The following is an 18,318-nucleotide window of genomic DNA, read 5'->3' as shown; positions in this document are numbered from 1 at the left end:
TCTCTCTTTCTCTTCTCTCTCTCCCTGTAAGCTGCCAGACCTGCTGGTGGAGAAACAGGAGAGAATGTGGGGACTGAACCTCATCCAAAGGTCTAGCAGTGATACTGTGAATGGAGGGTGTCAGGGTGGGACACAACAGGACAGACGGCAACTCACTCGTAGAAGAGACTTCCACTCATGTCAGGGCTGAAGGGATTTGAGAGTGGGGTCCCTCTAATGCATCACCTGTCCACCTGGAGGCTCCTATTCTCCCCTCCCAGCAGCCCTCTCTGACCTCTCCCACCTGCTGGGGGAGGGGCCCTGCCTCTGTGCTCCCACAGGGCCCTGGTGCTTCCCCTATCACCTGTCCACATGTTCCTCCCGTGGATGACCATCAGCTTCCTGAGGGCAGGGACTGTTCTGACACACAGAGACGTTGGGAATCAGACAGGAACAAATACCTGCAAACAGCGGCTCCCTGCACTGTCCTACCTTGGACATGTTAGGTTCTCAGTCACTCTGGCGCATGGGCAGGGACTGGATCCAGCCTGGGAGACAGGGGCAGAGGGAACTGCAGGTTCTCTCAGGGCTCAGCAAACCCTAGTCTCTGTCTTGAGGACAAAGCTGTGACTTCCGCTCCAGTCCATGAATGCTGAGGTCCTGTCTCTAAAGAGACAAGCCGCTTCCATGGCTTCCACCACCGCTGCCCCAAGGGTAGGACAGGACACAGGGCAGGCACAAGGTACACACTCAGTTTATTATCAGCTGGAGCTTCACAGCCAATTGTCGGTGTGGCCTCCTGCTTTGGAATAGGCCATGAATCCCAAACTCTTCCCCAAGTCCCAGGGAAGGACAGGCAGGGCCCAGTCCCTCTCACAGCCACCGCCAGGCACAGGAAAGCTGGCCTTTGTGGTCCCGCACTCCCACCGAGAGCTCTGACAGCGGCCTGAACGCGTCAGTCCCCACCACTGAGCTTGGTCCTGAGCCTCCCTTGACTTCCTCCTCCCTAGGAACCAGGGGAGGGCAGACCCTGGACTTGCCCTAGTTGGGCTGCACAGACAAGCGCTCCGCTGTGGGCTATGGCAGCAGCAGTGCTGGTTCTCAGGAAAGATGGCCCAGGTTTAGGAGCAGCAGGGAGAGACCGCTGGGCACCAGCTGGCCTTGGCCATCCCTGTCTGCAGTGCTGCGGCTGTCACAGGCCCCAACCCAGACCCTCACAGGGCCTGCACCAGCACCAGGAGGCTCATGACCAAGGCCATGCCGAAGAAGATGCCCAGGAAGAAGCGGTCCATCACGCGAGCCAGGCGCTTCCAGTCCTCATGGCGGCGCTGGGCAGCCCGGTGGCTGCGGAAGGTGCTGGCAATGGTGGCCACGTGGCTCAGCAGGGCTTCCTGGCGGCATAGACACCGTGCCTCATGGCAAGGGCCTCCTTGTGAGCTGGCCCCTCCCTCAGGTGGCTGTGGGCTAGGGGGCGACTCTGGCGGCCGAGACTTCCCACACGGCTCCCCTCGTTCCCGCACGCACAGCCCTCGTGCCAGGTGTCCCAGCAGGAGGACTCGAGCCCAGGCAGGCACTGGGCGGGCACTGGGACCACAGTAATGCAGGTTCATGATAAGGATGGTGAGCGCTGTTGAGAATGTGACCATGGTCATAGTGGCCATGTAGTACTTCCCTGCAAGAGACAGAGCGATTCAGCAGCGCCTACAACAAGCACTGGGTAGCCCCAGCTTCCCACGTGCACAAACAGGAACAAGCCAGGAGGCTCTCAGGACCCCACCCCACCAAGCCCAGTGCATGGAAGTAGGGGGAGGTAAGGGTCCAGTTCTCTCCTCCCCTGTTTCCTGCAGGTGCATTCTCAGGAGCTACAGTTGTCACAGCCAGAAGCTCATTCACCCACAGTCCCTAAAAGTGCCGTTCTGGGCCGGTGCTGTGGTACAGAGGGTTGAAGCCCCAGCCTGCAGTGACGGCATCTATGTGGGGGCCTTTTTGAGTTCAGTTGCTAAGCTTCCGGTCTAGCTTTCTGCTATGGCTTTCGAAAGCCATTGAGATTCGCCCCTGACCTTGGGCACCTGCACCCGAGAGAGACCCTGAGGAAGCTGCATCCCCTGTGGTAAATTGGGGAGTGAACCAGCAGATGGAAGACCTCTCTGTATCTCTGCCTCTGCCTCTCTAACTCTGCTTTACAAATACATAATGAAATCATTAAAAAAGGAAGTAAAAAAGAAAGAAAGAAAGAAAAGTGTAACTGTGGAACAGCTATGGGCACGACCTGGGCCGGGTCACTGTCCCTTCTTGCACATTTGCATAAACCAGAACATCGACCTCACAGGTTCAGGGAGGGCTTACCTGAGCTGATCAGCAGTGCACAGCTGGCTCTCGGTACATTCTGCCTAATACTACCACATTGGGTAGGCAGAACATCCACCACCACCTTGAGAAAACACTGACTGCTTCCTGCTCACGGCCGGGAGGGTGTTCTCCCTGCGGGGGGCCACTCCCCCCTCTGTCTCAAAAGAAGGTGTGCTCCCAGAATGCCTCCCCCAGCTCTCAGACACACACACGGGCGCCCCCCTCGCGCTCACCGATGAGCGGCACACTCTCCGCCGGGGGCATGCTCTCGGCCAGGATCAGCTGGAAGACGGTGAGCGCCAGCAGCACGGTGACGCCCAGGGACACCTTCTCGCCCGAGTCGGCCGGCAGGTGGAAGGCGAGCGGCGCGAGCAGCGAGATGAGCACGCAGGGCAGCAGCAGGTTGCACACGTAGGCGGCGGCGCGGCGGCGCAGCAGCAGCGTGAAGGTCACGTCGGGGTAGGGCTCGGAGCAGCAGCCATAGGTGAGCACGCGCCGCCGCGCCGGCATGCCCAGCACGCGCCACTCCACGTTCTCCACGAAGTCGGCCAGGCTGGCGGCGTCGCCGCGCGGCCGCACGTCCAGCTGGTGCCCGCCGTGCGTCCAGGAGCCGAACGTCAGTCCGCAGCGCTGCGCGTCGAATGGGAAGGCGGCCACGTCCACGCGGCAGGAGCTGCGCGTGATGGCCGGCGCGTCCCAGCGCACGGCGCCGTCGTGCCGCAACACCACGTTCGTGCTTGCCGACGCTGGCTGCTGCGCGTCCGCCCTGGGGGCAGGCGGAGCAGAGTCACCTGGGTGCCCGTCATCTGAGCCTCGACCCTCCAGGGGCTCTGTGACCCGAGGGACGCCCTTTGGCCACCGCGCGGCAGCACGGAGGGTGGAATGCGCCCGATAGAGGGCGCTCTGCCCTTGCAGACTGGGAGGGGCCGCGTTCAGGGCTACCACAAGGAGCGCAGGTTCAGCTCTGTGCAGTCTGAAAAGGCCACACAGTGACTTGCCTTGGGAGTCACCCACCAGGCTCCTAGAGGCCCCGGGGAATTGCGCAGAGGGTGTGTTTGCGGCGAGACACAGACCTGGTTCGGGCCACGAGGAGTAGCCCTGGGTTGGCATGGAAGGCTGAGGGGGTGGCTTAGAGAGGCACTGGGATACAGAGCTGGCCCTGATGGACAGCTCAGTAAAATCTCAGTCTGGGTTGTCTGAGAACAGCCTCGAGTTGGGGAGCCACGGAAGGACTGTGATCTCCTGGCCTTGTAGGAGGGTCTGCCCTTCCAGGGCAGCTTAGCAACTGGCTTAGGCGGTGGGGAAGGGGCGTCAGTCCACCCAGGGCTGAGATGGCTCTTGCCGGGCAGGGGGAGGGGCGCAGGCAGGCAGTACTTGTTGTAGAGCACGATGTCTGGCCGCCACACGAGCCTGCTGGGGATGCGGATGGCATCCAGGCCGCCATAGGCATCCGGGTCCCACCGCAGGTAGGCATCAGTCCACTCCTGCCGGATCCATAGGTACAGCGTCAACACCTGGTTCCGCTCGTCCTGGTGAGGGCAGGGAGTGGGCACAGATACGGACACGCTTGCGAGTCTATGCAGACCCTCCCTGTTTGTGCACAGTCAGCTTCAGGACGCTGGTCAGGACGTGCAAACCCGACTTGCAGGGGTGATAGAAAATCCCCACTCAGCAGCGATTCAGTGAGTTCAAGTGAGCAGATGTTTGAACACACGGTGGATACCCACCAGTTAGTAGGTTAACCAATGTTGTTAATTTTTTTAAAAGATTTATTTTACTTGAAAGAGTTACACAGAAAGAAGGAGAGGCAGAGAGAGAAGTCTTCCATACTCTGGTTCACTCCCCAATTGCTTGCAACAGCCAGAGCTGTGCTGATCCGAACCAGGAGCTTTTTCCAGGTCTCCCACATGGGTGCATGGGCCCAAGCACTTGGGCCATCTTCTACTGCTTTCCCAGGCCATAGCAGAGAGCTAGATTGGAAGTGGAGCAGCTGGGACTCGAACCGGCACCCATATGGGATGCCAGCACTCTGATGGCAGCTTTACCTGCTTTGCCACAGCTCCGTTCCCAATTTTTTTATTTTTTTATTTTTTTTTTAGGATTAGTTCTTAGAAGGCAGAGTGCAGAGAGAGAGGGAGTTACAGATATTTTCCATTAACTGGTTCATTCCCCTAATGGCTCAAAAGGCTTGGGCTATGTCCGTCTGAAATCAGGGTCCTCCATGTGGGTACAGGGGCCCAAGGGTTTGGACCATCTTCTACTGCTTTCCCAGACCATCTGCATGGAGCTGGATAGGAAGTAGAGCAGCAGGGACTCGAACCAATGCCCAAGTCGGATGCTGGCGCTGCAGGCTGCAGCTTAATCCGCTGTACCACAGCACTGGCCCCTGTAGTTATGTTTATAGAAAGAATTGCTTGCAAGAGTAATCCTAGTCCCACCCCTCATTCCCTCCCCACAGCAGTATCAGCACTACATACCATGTCGATGATCTGGGACAATGTCACCTCCAGGGTCACATTCAGAGTCTGGTCTGTGTCTGCCACAGGTCTCAGGGCACTTGTGTAGTTGGCGAAGAGGTCACGGAACAGCTTGTGAGCCAGCCTGCCCTCAGCTCCCTGGCACTCTGCAGAGCCAGTAAGTATGGTTGTCCACCCATGACCCCAACTGGGGCCTCTGCTGAGGCCCTCCAGCCCTGTCACGTGCTGCACTGTCCTACAGCCTTCTGAATGGTGCCTCTGTGCTCTGCCCTGGACGAAGGCCCAGGAGGTACTATCAGGACTTGGTACTATCTTCTGCAGCCGGCTGCTGGTTTCTCCCCAGCCTTCCCTTCTGGATTCTGCCTCCTCCACCACAGGACTTCCACCCAAGCCATCTGCACCTCACTGCCCGGTGCACTGCCGTCTCAGGCCTGCTTCCAGTTCTCCTGCTGCACGTCTGCTGGTCTCTTCAAAGGTCCTGGCACCTGAGGACATCCCCCTCTCCTGAAAAGACCCTTCCTTTATCTTAGGTTTTCTCAATAGTTTCCTCAGGCCCTGCCTGAGTACTGGCCCCCAGAATCCTGTCCTTGGCTCTCTTCTTTCTCTTTGGCCCAGATTTGCCTTGAGCTCCAGACTTATACATACCACAGTCCACTGTTCAGTGTCTCACGGGCACCTTAAACTGTTCCCTCATGCTCTGAAACCTGCTTTTTTTTTAAAAAAATATTTACTTATGGCCGGCGCCGTGGCTCAATAGGCTAATCCTCCACCTGTGGTGCCGGCACCTGGGGTTCTAGTCCCGGTCAGGGCGCTGGATTCTGTCCCGGTTGCTCCTCTTCCAGGCCAGCTCTCTGCTGTGACCTGGAAGTGCAGTGAAGGATGGCCCAGGTCCTTGGGTCCTGCACCCGCATGGGAGACCAGAAGCACCTGGCTCCTGGCTTCGGATCAGCACGGTGCACCGGCTGCAGCGCGCCGGCCGTAGCGGCCATTGCGGGGTGAACCAAAGGAAAAAGGAAGACCTTTCTCTCTGTCTCTCTCTCTCACTGTCCACTCTGCCTGTCAAAAAAAAAAAATTACTTATTTCCATTTTATTTGAGAGGCAGAGAGAGAGAGGCCGTCCATCCACCTGTTTACTTCCCAGATGCCTATGATAGCCAGGGCCTGGGCCAGGAGCCTGGATCTCCATCTCCCTTGAGCCAAAATCTGCTGCCTCCCAGGTTGTTCATCAGCAGGAAGCTGGATCAGCAGCAGAGGAATGGGGCTTGAACCAAGCTGTCCCACATGGGATTTGTTGCTCCCAAGAAGCATCTTAACCACTGCACTAAATCTGCTTCTAAACATCTGTTCCACCTCAATGAAGAGCACCCAGAGACCTCGGCTGGAAACCCGAGAATTGCCATTCCCTTCTCCTTCCACTGCAGCGCAGTCTCAATCCTGTCAGATCATCCAAATCCCCCAAATCCTGCTATCCATCTTTTTTTATTTTTATTTATTAATTTTTTTTGCAATGCGATATAGAGGTGAGCACTATGCCTTTTTTTTTTAAGCTTGTTTATTTATCTGAGAGGCAGAGAGAGAGAGAGAGAGAGAGAGAGAGAGAGAGAAGCACAAAGAGAGATCTTGCATCTGCTGGTCCACTCTTTAAAAAGTTGACTGCAATGGCTGGAGCTGGGCCAGGTTGAAGCCAGGAGCCTGGAACTCCATCCTGGTCTCCTACATGAGTGTTCAAACACCAGGCCATCCTCCCACTGCCTTCCCAGGTTCATGACTGGGGAGCTGGATTGGACCCATGATCCAATACAGGTGCCAGCATTGCAGGCAGTGGCTTAAACCACTGCACCACAACATCGGGCCGAACTAAGCGTCTCTTGAATCACTCTTTCCCTGGTGCTCAGCCCTTCCCTCTCACTTGCACCATGGCAGCAGCAGCAGCCTCCTCACTGCTCCCCTGCCTCATGCTCACCCTCTCCTACTACCCTCTGCCCGTTCCATAGATCAAGCTTTTGTACATACAAATCCCACCAAACCAGCACCTGTTTAAAACCCTGCTGTGGCTCCCCGTGGACGGCAGGCGAAAGCCTGGGTCTGGCACTCAAGGCCCTGTGACTTTTGCAGCCCTTTCTCTGGATGCTGCCCCCTCACTGCTCCCATCTCAGCAGGCAAGTTTCCTCTCCCCCTCTTCAGCACGCCATTTTCCCATACCCTGCAGACAGGAGCTTGTTCTAAGTACAGATACTAAAGAGAAAGGGAGATTTAGGGAGGCCAGAGGCTGTAGCCACATCAGGCCAGGCCAGGGCTGGTTCCCTGAACGTCATACCTGGAGGGAGAAGGAGCAGGAGCAGGAGGCCCAGGTTGAGGTGGTGGCTCCCAGGCGCCATGGCCCTTCACAGCAAGAGGTGGGGCAGGTCTCTGGGCGTAAGGCCTCCTGGCTGGACCTAGTGCAGCATCAGGCCCAGCGCACAGTACCTGAAGTCAAAAGTACAACTGAGCGTCTTGTGGCCCTTCCAGTTATCTGACCCTCCTCTGTCACTATCTGATCCTTGGCATCTGCTGGCCTCTGTCTCTATCCCCTGCTACTGTCACGGTCGTCTTTCCCTCGGCAACTCTGTCCTGCTCTCTGCTCCCCTGACTCTGACCTTCCTCTCTGCCTCTTTGCACTCTCCCTTCACTTTCTACTCTCTGCCTCACTGCCTTGCTCCATTCCCATACCGGGGCTCCAGGTGAGCCTGGGGCTGTCTCAGCAGAACAGGGGGCAGGGGACTCTTATCAGCCCTGAGCAGTCAGTCTGAGGCACAGAACAGCTCCTCCCCTGCCTATCCTGTGCCCATGGTAACAGAGCAACTGAAATTGACACCTCAGGCTTCTGGGACCTAAATTATTCAAATTCTGTAAAGCGACAGGCAGCTCAGCTCAGGGCCATAGTGGGGGCTTGGAGTGAACAGGGGTGCAGGGCTCAGAACTTGCACAGGGCAATGGCCTCAGGTGGGTATCTGTCCCCAGCTCTGCCACCACTGCCTGGGTCCCGCCCAGGGAGGGGCCAGGTAATCCGTGCCACACCAGCTCTCTCCTCCAGCTAAGGGTGCTGCTGAGCCTACACCACTCCAGGTGGTTCCAAAGAACAGAAGCCGCAGGACACATCCTTTCCTGAGTTTTCTTACTGTGCCCAGACAGCAAGGGCAATACAGCACTCTCCGCTTTGTTTTCTTTCTTAAGATTTATTTATTTGAAAGGCAGAGTTACAGAGAGGCAGGGAGAGAGAGAGAGAAGTCTCCCATCTGTTGGTGCACTCCCCAAATGGCTGCACAGAGCTGGGTTGATTCAAATCTAGGAGTCAAGACCTTCTCCCACGTGGGTGTAGGGACCTAAGCACTTGGGCCATCGTCTGCTGCTTTCCCAGGCACATCAGCAGGGAGCTGGAACAGAAGGGGAGCAGCCGGGATTCGAACTGGCACCCATATGGGATGCTGGCGCTGCAGTCTAGGGCTTTAACCCACTGTGCTGGCCCCTGATTCTGTGCTCATTCTCCAGTGCATTCCTGTCTCTTAGGAATTAGATGCTTACATAAATCCACACATCTTTCCAGCATCTTTCTCTAGATGTGGCCCAAGCATTTCACATTAAAATGTCTCAGAGACTCCAATATCCATTCATGCTAAAAGCTCTCAATACACTCAGAATAGACAGAGGGAAGCTCACTCAATTTGACAATGAAAATCTACCTTAAAAAAATCAAAATCCTATATAACTAGTATTATAGTTAATTAATGTTGAGAAACTAGCTTTCCCCCTAGGATCAGAATGAGGAGGAAGTCCTCTCCTATTCATCGTATTGAAGTCTTAGCTAATTCAACAGGACAAGTAAATGAGATTTTAAAAAGATAGATTGGGAAAGAAGAAATAAAACTGTATCTACTTGCAAATGATGGTGGGAGACCGGATGGAGTTTCTGCATGGTGCAGCTCAGGCTATTGCAGGCATTTGTCTGCCTCTGTCTTTTGTTCTTTCAAACACAATGAAAATAAAAAACAAATAGGTCTACATAGAAAGATATTTAATATTCATGGATTGAAAAAATCAATATTGTTACTTCCTTCCAAATTGATATATAGATTCAGTGCAATCTCAATCAAAATCAAAGCAAGTTATTTTGTGGATATCAATAAACTGGTTCTAAAGTTTATATGAAACAAAGACACAGAATAGCCAATACAATACTGAAAAAGAAAAAAATTTAAGGACTGACATGATCCAACTTTAAGACTTACTATAAAGCTACAGTAATCAAGATGATGTGATGGTGGCAAGAGAAGAGACAGATCAATGGGAACAGAATAAACTATCCATTCTATCTACACAAAACACGGCCAACTGATTTCTTAAAAAAAAAAAAAAAACAGCAAAGGCAATTCCATGGAGAAAGGCAACTGGATATCCTCAAGCAAAAAGAAAAAAGAACCCAGAACCTAGATGTAAATCTTAAGGTCTTTCACAAAATTAACTCAAAATAGATCATAGACCTAAATAAATAATGCAAAAGTATAAGACTTCAATGGGGCCGGCACTGTGGCGTGGCGGGTAAGAACACCACCTGCAATGCTGGCATCCCATATGCCTGCCGATTCAAGTTCCTGCTGCTCCATTTCCGACCTAGCTCTCTGGTATGACCTGGGAAAGCAGAAGATGGCCTAGGTCCTTGGTCCTGCGTGGGAGACCTGGAAGAAGCTCCTGGCTCCTGGTTTCGATTGGCCCAGCTCTGGCCACTGCAGCCATCTGAGGAGTGAACCAGCGGATGAACACTTCTCTCTCTCTGCCTCAGCCTCTCTGTAACTGCCTTTCAAATAAACAAACAAACCTTTTTTAAAAAAAAAAATGTATAAGTCTTCAGGAAGATGACAAAAGAAAAAAAACTAGGTTACTTTGAGCTTGCAAATTAAAATTTAAAAAAATTTTTTGCATTTATTTTTATTTTACTTGAAAGCCAGAGACATAGAGATCTTCCATCTGCTGGTTCACTCCCTAAATGCCTGCGATTAACCAGGACTGGAACCGGGCTCTGATTAGGAATGTGGATGTCTCAGGCAGTACTTAAATACTGCACCAAACAACAGCCCCAGCAGTGACTTTTTAAATACCAAAAGCACAATCCATGAAAGAAAAAAAATTAACATGTTTGGCTTCCTTAATAACTTTTCTACAAAAGATGTTATTAAGGGGGGCCGGTTCAAGTCCTGGCTGCTTCACCTCCAACCTGGCCCTCTGCTATGGGCTGGGAAAGCAGTGGAAGATGGCCCAAGTCCTTGGGCCCCTGCACCCACATGGGAGACCTGGAAGAAGCTCCTGACTCCTGGCTTCGGATCAGCTCAGCCTCAGCTGTGTGGCCATCTGGGGAGTGAACCAGTGGATGGAAGACCTCTCTCTCTCTCTGCCTCAGCCTCTCCATAACTCTTTCAAATAAAAATAAATCAATCTTGAAAAAAAGATGCCATTAGGATGATAAGAGGGGCCAGCGCTACAGTGTGGGCTAAGCTTCCACCTGCAGTGCTGGCATCCCATATAGGTGCTGCTCCTCTTCCGATCCAGCTCTCTGCTGTGGCCTGGGAAAGCAGAAGATGGCTGAAGTCCTTGGGCCCCTGCACCCGCCTAGGAGAACCAAATGGAGTTTCTGGCTTCAGCCTGGCCCAGCCCCAGCTGTTGACCATCTGGGAGTGAACCAGCAGATGGAAGAACTGACTCTGCCTTTCAAATAAATAAATAGGTCTTTAAAAAATGGCAAATTTTGTTGCCCCTCTTCCAGGCCAGCTCTCTGCTGTGGCCCGGGAGTGCAGTGGAGGATGGCCCAAGTACTTGGGCCCTGCACCCCATGGGAGACCAGGATAAGCACCTGGCTCCTGCCATCGGTACAGCGTGTTGCGCCGGCCGCAGCGTGCCGGCCGTGGCGGCCATTGGAGGGTGAACCAACGGGAAAAAGGAAGACCTTTCTCTCTGTCTCTCTCTCTCACTGTCCACTCTGTCAAAAAAAAAAAAAAAAAAAAAAAAGGCAAATTTTATGTGAAATCTCTAAAAAATGCTACAAACTTATGTATAAAGATTTCAATTTTTAAAAATTTATTTTTATTTATTTGAAATTCAGAGAGACAGAAACCTCTCATCCATTGATCCACCCTTCTAAAAGTGCACAACAGCCAGGGCTGGGACAGGCTGAAGCCAGGAGCCTCTCTCTGGGTCTCCTACGAGGGTGGCAGGGATCCAAGTACTTGAGCCATCACCTGCTGCCTCTCAGCAGCATTAGCAGGAAGCTGGAACGCAGAGACAATCTGGGACTCCATCCCAGGCATATGGGATACAGGCATCTCAGGCAGTGTCTTAACTGCTGAGGCAAACACCTGTCCCTAAACGAATACAGAATCTTATTAGACATTGCTCGCAAGCACAAAAAAGGATGTTTCAGCTTATCAGTCATCAAGTGTGCATTTGCTGCTGTAACAACACAAACATAGGATGGGTGGTTTACATACAACAGACCTTTCTCACAGTTCTGGCGGCTGGGACTTCCAACATCAGGAAGCCAGCCGACAGTGATGTGATTCTCTGACTGCTGTGTCCTCAGGTCTCTGGGGTCTCATTCATAAGAAAAATAATCCTATTCCTGAGGGCTCCATCCTTATACCCTAATCATCCCCAAAGGCCCATCCATCAGTCTGGCAGTTAGCTTTCAACATATGGATTTGGGGAAGGGGCAGAAATAAACCTTTAGACCACAGTGTCAGGAAAATGCAAATTTAAACCCTAACTGATATCACTTCATGGTCATAGGTTTGCTGTAATCAAAATGATGAACCACAGCAAGTGTTCATGAAGATGTAGAGAAACTGCAATTGTCATAATATATTGCTCAGAGAGGGTAAATCGTGCAGTCCTGGTGAACTTTTGCAGAGTTATCGTATATCTCAGGAATTCCACTTTGAGGTATATGCTTGAGACAATGGGAGCATGTCTGCAAAAAACTTGTATGTGAACGGCCATACCAGCATCATCCAAATATCCACAAAGTGGAAACAATACAAATGTCACTTAACTGATCAATGTATAAGAAAAGTGATATATCTGTAAAATGGAATGTTATTTTGTCATAAAAAGGGATAGTTTTTTTTTTTTTTTTTGACAGGCAGAGTGGACAGTGAGAGAGAGACAGAAAGGTCTTCCTTTTCCGTTGGTCCACCCTCCAATGGCTGATGCGGCCAGCGCGCTGCAGCCAGCGCACTGCGCTGATCCGAAGCCAGGAGCCAGGTGCTTCTCCTGGTCTCCCATGCGGGTGCAAGGCCCAAGGACTTGGGCCATCCTCCACTGCACTCCCGGGCCACAGCAGAGAGCAGGACTGGAAGCAACTGGGACAGAATCTGGCACCCCAACCGGGACTAGAACCTGGTGTGCCGGTGCCGCAGGCGGAGGATCAGCCTATTGAGCCGCGGTGCTGGTCAAGATACGGTATTAATACATGCCACAACATAGATGAAGCCAGTCACACAAGACTACATACTATATGATTGTATATTTATATTCGGTAAAAACAATGCTGTAGGGATGGAGAACACACTGGGGTTAGGAACAAGGAGGGGCTGTGACTATAAAGAGTGAAGAATTGGGAGTTTCTTTAGGTGATGGAACTGTTTTGTATTCTGTTTGGTTATTTAAATTCATCTGTTTCAAAATTAGTAGAAAAGCACACAAGAGCAAGCCAAGACAGGTATTTGGCAAGGTGGTTAAGATGCCAGTTAAGATGCTTCACATCCGATATTAGAGCACCTAGGTACAAGTTCTAGATCTGCTCCTGATTCTAGCTTCCTGGCAGTAGGTAATTCAAGAAACTGGGTCCCTGCCACACACATGGGACACCTGGATTGAGCTCCTGGCTTCTTCCTTTGGCCTGACCCAGCTGGGTCATTACATGCATTGAATGTGAACCAGCAGTTGAGAATTCTGTCTCTCCAATAATTGTTTCAAAAAGGGTGACTTTCCTACATAATTTTTTTTAAAGATATTGATTTGTAAGGTACAGTAACAGAGAGGGAGGGTTGGTGAGAGGCACAGCAAGAACAGGAGCCATATATTCCATCTAGTGGTTCACTCCCCAAATGGATCTGAGTCAGGCTGAAGCCAGGAGCCAGGAACTCCATCCAGGTCTGCCAAGTGGATGGCAGGGCCCATTATTTGCTGCCTGACCAGGTGCACCGGCTAGGAGCCGTATCAGAAGCGGAGCAGCTTGTACTCAACTGACACTCTGATATGCTATGCCTGCCTTGCAAGCAGCAGCTTAAACCAACAGCCAGGGTTGGGCCAGACTGAAGCCAGGAACCCAGAATTCAATCTAGGTTTCCATGAGTGGCAGGGACTCAAGTACTGGAGCCATCATCTGTTGCCTCCCACAGTACATGTTAAGCAGGAAGCTGGGATTGAGAGCAGAGCTCAAACCCAGGCATTGTGATACAGGATGTGGGTGTCCCAAGCAATAAGTCAGCTTCTGCACCACACATCCACCCTAGCCTTAAGTATAAATAATACCTGCCTTAAGAGAAATACTGCCCATATTCACAATTGTTAATGCTGCTAAATGCTAACCACTTTCATAGCACATTCTTGAAAAAACACCTCTGGAAAGGAAAGCAGCTTGAGAATTGTTAGAAGCCCAGGCCATGCTCTATGATTCAGTCACTCCACTTTACACAGTGGCTCAATAATGAAGGGGAGACCACCAGCTGAGGAGCTCTGGGGCCTAAGTAAAATAGAAGCCTCAGCCACAGGGCAGACCTGTTTTCTCATCCTTGAATTCCTTAATGTCCCAGAAATATTTGGTTACATTGCAATTTGGCATGTACTCACATATTCAATTTGAAAAAGTCAAAGTAAGATCTGAATGGTTCTCAGGTTGCTTATTTGATCTTTCTCAAAAATAGTCTGTGTAAAGCAGTATATATGGAAACCTGCATTTAGGGGCCAGTGCTGTGGCACAGGTCGTTAAAGCCCTGGCCTGCAGAGCTGGCATCCCATATGTGCGCTGGTTCAAGTCCTGGCTGCTCCACTTCCAATGCAGGTCCCCACTAATGTGCCTGGGAAAGTAAGAAGAGGGCCCAAGTCCTTGGGTCCCAGCACCTACGTAGGAGACCTGGAAGAAACTTCTGGCTCCAGATTGGCTCAGCATTGGCCATTGCAGCCATCTGGGGAATGTACCAGCAGATGGAAGACCTCTCTCTCTCTCTCTCTACCTCTCTCTGTAACTCTTCCAAATAAGTAAGATGAATATAAAAAAAAAATTTGCACTTAGCAAAGTGAAGTGTGACCTAATGTTTAAAAACAAAAAATAACAGCAGAGCGAGGAGGCTTTGAACGATAAGCATATTCTATTGGACAATGAGTCCCCAGTTGGGAATTAATATGCATCCATGTATGGATAGTAGTCAGCATTAACCCATCAACACCCTCACCCCTAACCTTGACCTTAGGAATCTAGCAGTCTCTATTTCAGTTTAGCATCAAATTACACTCTCCTCAATCAATGGCCTGTCTCCATTTACACTGCAGATTGAAAAACAAGTTAAACAAAAAAGGCTACCATAAATATCCTCAGGGCAAGAAGACTCAAAAATACAAAGGGCAAGCCAATACCAGGAATGCTATAAACATTTCATTTTATTAATTTTTTTAAGAAAGTAGCTTCAGAAAAAGAAGAAAATAATCTAGATCATTTATTTTTATATATATATATTTTTAATAAAAACCTTTACATAATCTTCATGCATAAAGACCCAGGGGTGGCCGTGTTGTGTGTGACAGCCTTAACACCAAGCTGTCTCAGGCCCTTCCCTGGGGCTCCTCACAGCTGGCAGCGGTGTAGCCAAGGCCCTCTGCCTGACTCTACAGCCCAGCTCCTTGCCAGCCTCACTGGCAGTTCCACATTCTGGGAGGGCAGATGGAGGGTGGGAAATGTTTTGGGGCTAGAACGGGAGGGTCATGTTTTAATTCTCCAGGCAAATCCAGACAGGAGTCCCAGCAAGATGACTGAAAACAAGGGTCCAAACCAAGTTCTGGAAGCTTCTCACAGACTCGTGACATGTGACCAAGGGCTGCTGCTGTACACGGTTGTAGGGAGAGTATAGTGTTCATGGACATCCAAGGCAAGAATAAAACAAGCCTTGAAGATCATCCATTCATGGCAGGCATTCACTTCTACTCTAAATATGTTGGAAAGATGCCATCCTGTATCCTCAGTCCAACCCTCTTGATTTCAAAAGGCAGTGTTAACTAATCAATCTATTTGAGACAGATTCATCGTCCTTTTGTGGACAGCTCCCCTGCTAAGGAAGGACAGTCCTAGATCAACACATTTGTCCCATCACTTGTCTCACTCCTTGTTAAGAGTTCTGGTATAAAAGGACTCGCGTAGGTATAGGGTAGCAGGCTGTCCTAGAGAATCAGAAGGTTCAGAATTCTGGGGGGTAGAAAAGGATTCCCTGTTTTTTGGGGGGATTCTGCCAGAGGAGCTTTATTGACCATTTTCAAAAAGGAAAAACAATTGTATGGTCTTAAGAGTGGTAAAAGGAGACTCGTCTCTCCTGTTCTGGGTTCCAGAAGCCCTTATGCAACGTTCAGTATTAAGAAAAGCCCTGAACAACTGGAGGATGCTGCATGGGGCAGCAAGTAGGGAGGGTGGATTCCATCCACAGCCAACCCAGAGAATGGCACATGCTGCCAATCAGAACAATGCTAGGGAACCTCTGTGTGGTGGGCGTCAATGACCATGTGAGTATGGTGAGAGGAACCCGGTGCTCACTGGCTCCCAACAGTCAGTTCTCGCAGATAGGACTGTGTGAGGCTGCGCAGTTCCTCCAAGGCATAGTCTTCAGGCATGGGGAGGCGGCCAATGTGGGGAGCCAACAGGCGCAAAGGAACTCGCTGAGGGTCTGGCGTTGAATCAGAGGTGGCATCAGGGGTGTGCTGCAGGCTCAGTACCACCCGCAGCAAATTGGCGACACACTTGGCCATGTCTGAAGAGAAAAAGTGGAGTGAGCACTGAGGATGAGGTATTGGGGAAGGGTGGGCACCAGGAGTGGGTGAAGTCATTATAAAAATAGGAAGCAAGTGGGCATGAGGCAGGGAGAGGTTAGAGGCTTACCTGACTGAGCCAGGCGATCCTTGGCATTGTAACACTGAATCTGCTCTATCCGATTGCACAGTGAAGTGACTTTGGTGTGTAACTGCTCCAGCTCATAACTCGAGAAATCCACCTACAGAGAAACAGAGAACACAATGTGTTCAGTATTCTATTCCCACCCACCCACAGACCCTCTACAGAAAACCCTGAGGCAACAGTGAGGTGAGGAGTGGGAAGCTGGTTGGCAGTGCTATGCTACCACTGTCTACCCTAATGGCTGAGGGCCAGGCACTCAGTGATAACTCACATGAACAATGTAATGGTGTAGAACCTTGGACTCAGTCTCAAGATCATGATTTATAGGCCATATAGATAAATTTGGGCTCAGAAATATGGCATGATTTTTTTTTTTAATTTGAGAGGCAGAATTAGAGAGAGAGGAAGAGACAGAGAGAAAGGTCTTCCATCAGCTGGTTCATTCTCCAAATGGCTGCAACAACCAGAGCCAGGCATTTCCGAGGCCAGGAGCCAGGAGCTTCTTCTGGATCTCCTATATGGGTACAGGGGCCTAGGCACTTGGGCCATCTTCCACTGCTTTACCATGCCACATGAGAGCTGGATATGAAGTGGAGCAGCCAGGACTCAAACCGGCGCCCATATGGGATGCCGGCACCTCAGGCAGCAGCTTTACCCACTATGCCACAGTGTCAGCCCCATGGTATGACTTCTTAAGAGTACACGTAGTAAGCAGTACAGCCCAAACTAGAGTTGAATTCTGGTTTCCTGACTCTAACACTCTAACTTCATAGTCTTCTTTTTTTTTTTAAAGATTTTTTTAAAGATTTATTTATTTACTTGAAAGTCAGAGTTACACAGAGAGAGAAGGAGAGACAGAGACACAGAGAGAGAGAGAGAGAGAGAGAGAGAGAGAATGAATCTTCCATCCGCTGGTTCACTCCCCAATTGGCCATAATGGCTGGAACTGTGCCAGTCTGAAGCCAAGCGTGAGGAGCTTCTTCCGGGTCTCCCATGCAGGTACAGGGGCCCAAGGACTTGGGTCATCTTCTATTGCTTTCCCAGGCCATAGAAGAGAGCTGGATTGGAAGTGGAGCAGCTAGGACTCAAACTGGCAGCCATAAAGGATGCCAACACTGTAGGTGGCAGCTTTACCCACTATACCACAGCACTGGCCCCACTTCATAGTCCTTTCTAAAACACCAGAGAACCTTCTTCTCACTCTACGTACTATAAATATATTTTTAAAGATTTATTTATTTATTTGAAAGTAAGAGTTACACAGAGAGAGGAGAGGCAGAGAAAGGGGAGAAGGGAAGGAGGGAAGGAGGAAAGTAGGGAGAGAGGGAGGAAGGGAGAGAGAGAGAGAGAGAGATAGGTCTTCCATTCGCTGGTTCACTCCCCAGTTTGCCACAAAGGCTGGAGCTGCACTGATCCAAAGTTAGGAGCCAGGAGTTTCCTCTGGTCTCTCACATAGGTGCAAGGGCCCAAGGACTTAGGCCATCTTCCACTGCTTTCCCAGGCCACAGCAGAGAGCCAGATCAGAAGTGGAGCAGCTGGGACAAGAACCAGCACCCATATTTGATGCCAGCACTGCAGGTGGCGGAGTTACCTGTTACACCATAGTGCCGGCCCTTATAACATTTTTTTCAAAGATTTATTTATTTCAAAGGCACAGCAACAGGGGAGAGGGAAGACAGACAATCTTCCATGTGCTGTTTCATTCCCCATATGGCCACAAATGTCGAGGCTGCACCAGGCTGAAGCCCCAAGCTAGGAACATCATCCAGATCTACCACATGGGTGGCAGGGGTCCAAGTATTTGGGCTATGTCCTGCTGCCTTCCTAGGTGCATCAGCAGGGAGCTGCATGAGAAATGGGGCAGCGGGAATTTGAACCGGTGCTGAAACGGGATGCCAGCATTGAGGCACCAGCATAAGCCACTGTGCTTCAATGCCAATCCCTCCTTATATATTGCGTTCTATTCCCAGGGCTACAATTATGATTGATGTGCTGATGATTCCAAATCTTTACAGTCTAATATGAAATTTTCCATCCCTCTTCCAGAGCCATCGCCCTAGCTCAGGTCACCATTACTTGCTTAAAATATCTTGAACTTATAACACAACTTTCAGTGTCAAATTCTCTACATTTAATCTCCTACCATTCTGTATGTAGCCTGAGTGGTTTTACAAAAAAGTAAAACTATTTTTATCCATTGATCCATTGTGTATATTTTGAATACTCTTTGGCATTTTAACCCTTAAATATTACCTTATTATTTATTACCTTAAATATGACTCATAGGCATACCCTTTCCCAAACTCCTGCAATGAAACCTAAGTTTCCTAT

At 50.6% G+C, this 18,318-nt stretch overlaps 2 protein-coding genes across 27 annotated transcripts in view; both read right to left on the bottom strand.

Moving 5' to 3' along the window:
• Positions 1–6: 6 nt before the first annotated feature.
• Positions 7–10,835, bottom strand: CHRNA10 (cholinergic receptor nicotinic alpha 10 subunit). The gene is made up of 5 exons (XM_002708724.5): positions 7,123–10,835; positions 4,806–4,951; positions 3,703–3,857; positions 2,562–3,094; positions 7–1,651 (listed from the first exon to the last, which is right to left on the bottom strand). Exons 1-5 carry the CDS (start codon positions 7,181–7,183, stop codon positions 1,194–1,196), a joined length of 1,353 nt encoding a protein of 450 aa, XP_002708770.1. The 5' UTR covers positions 7,184–10,835; the 3' UTR covers positions 7–1,193.
• Positions 10,836–14,471: 3,636 nt separating this feature from the next.
• NUP98 (nucleoporin 98 and 96 precursor) overlaps positions 14,472–18,318 on the bottom strand; it is a 132,045-nt gene continuing 128,198 nt past the window's right edge. For all 26 annotated transcript variants that reach the window (XM_008264822.4, XM_070074498.1, XM_070074502.1 and 23 more), the window contains 2 exons: positions 15,973–16,084; positions 14,472–15,844 (listed from right to left, as the gene is read on the bottom strand). In XM_008264822.4, coding sequence (XP_008263044.1) covers positions 15,627–15,844; positions 15,973–16,084 — 330 coding nt within the window. In that variant the 3' untranslated portion in view covers positions 14,472–15,626. The remainder of the gene's footprint in view (positions 15,845–15,972; positions 16,085–18,318) is intronic.

Source organism: Oryctolagus cuniculus, chromosome 1 (genome assembly GCF_964237555.1).
Source record: "Oryctolagus cuniculus chromosome 1, mOryCun1.1, whole genome shotgun sequence".
Lineage (NCBI taxonomy): Eukaryota > Metazoa > Chordata > Mammalia > Lagomorpha > Leporidae > Oryctolagus > Oryctolagus cuniculus.
This window is presented reverse-complemented; position numbering and strand designations above follow the sequence as displayed.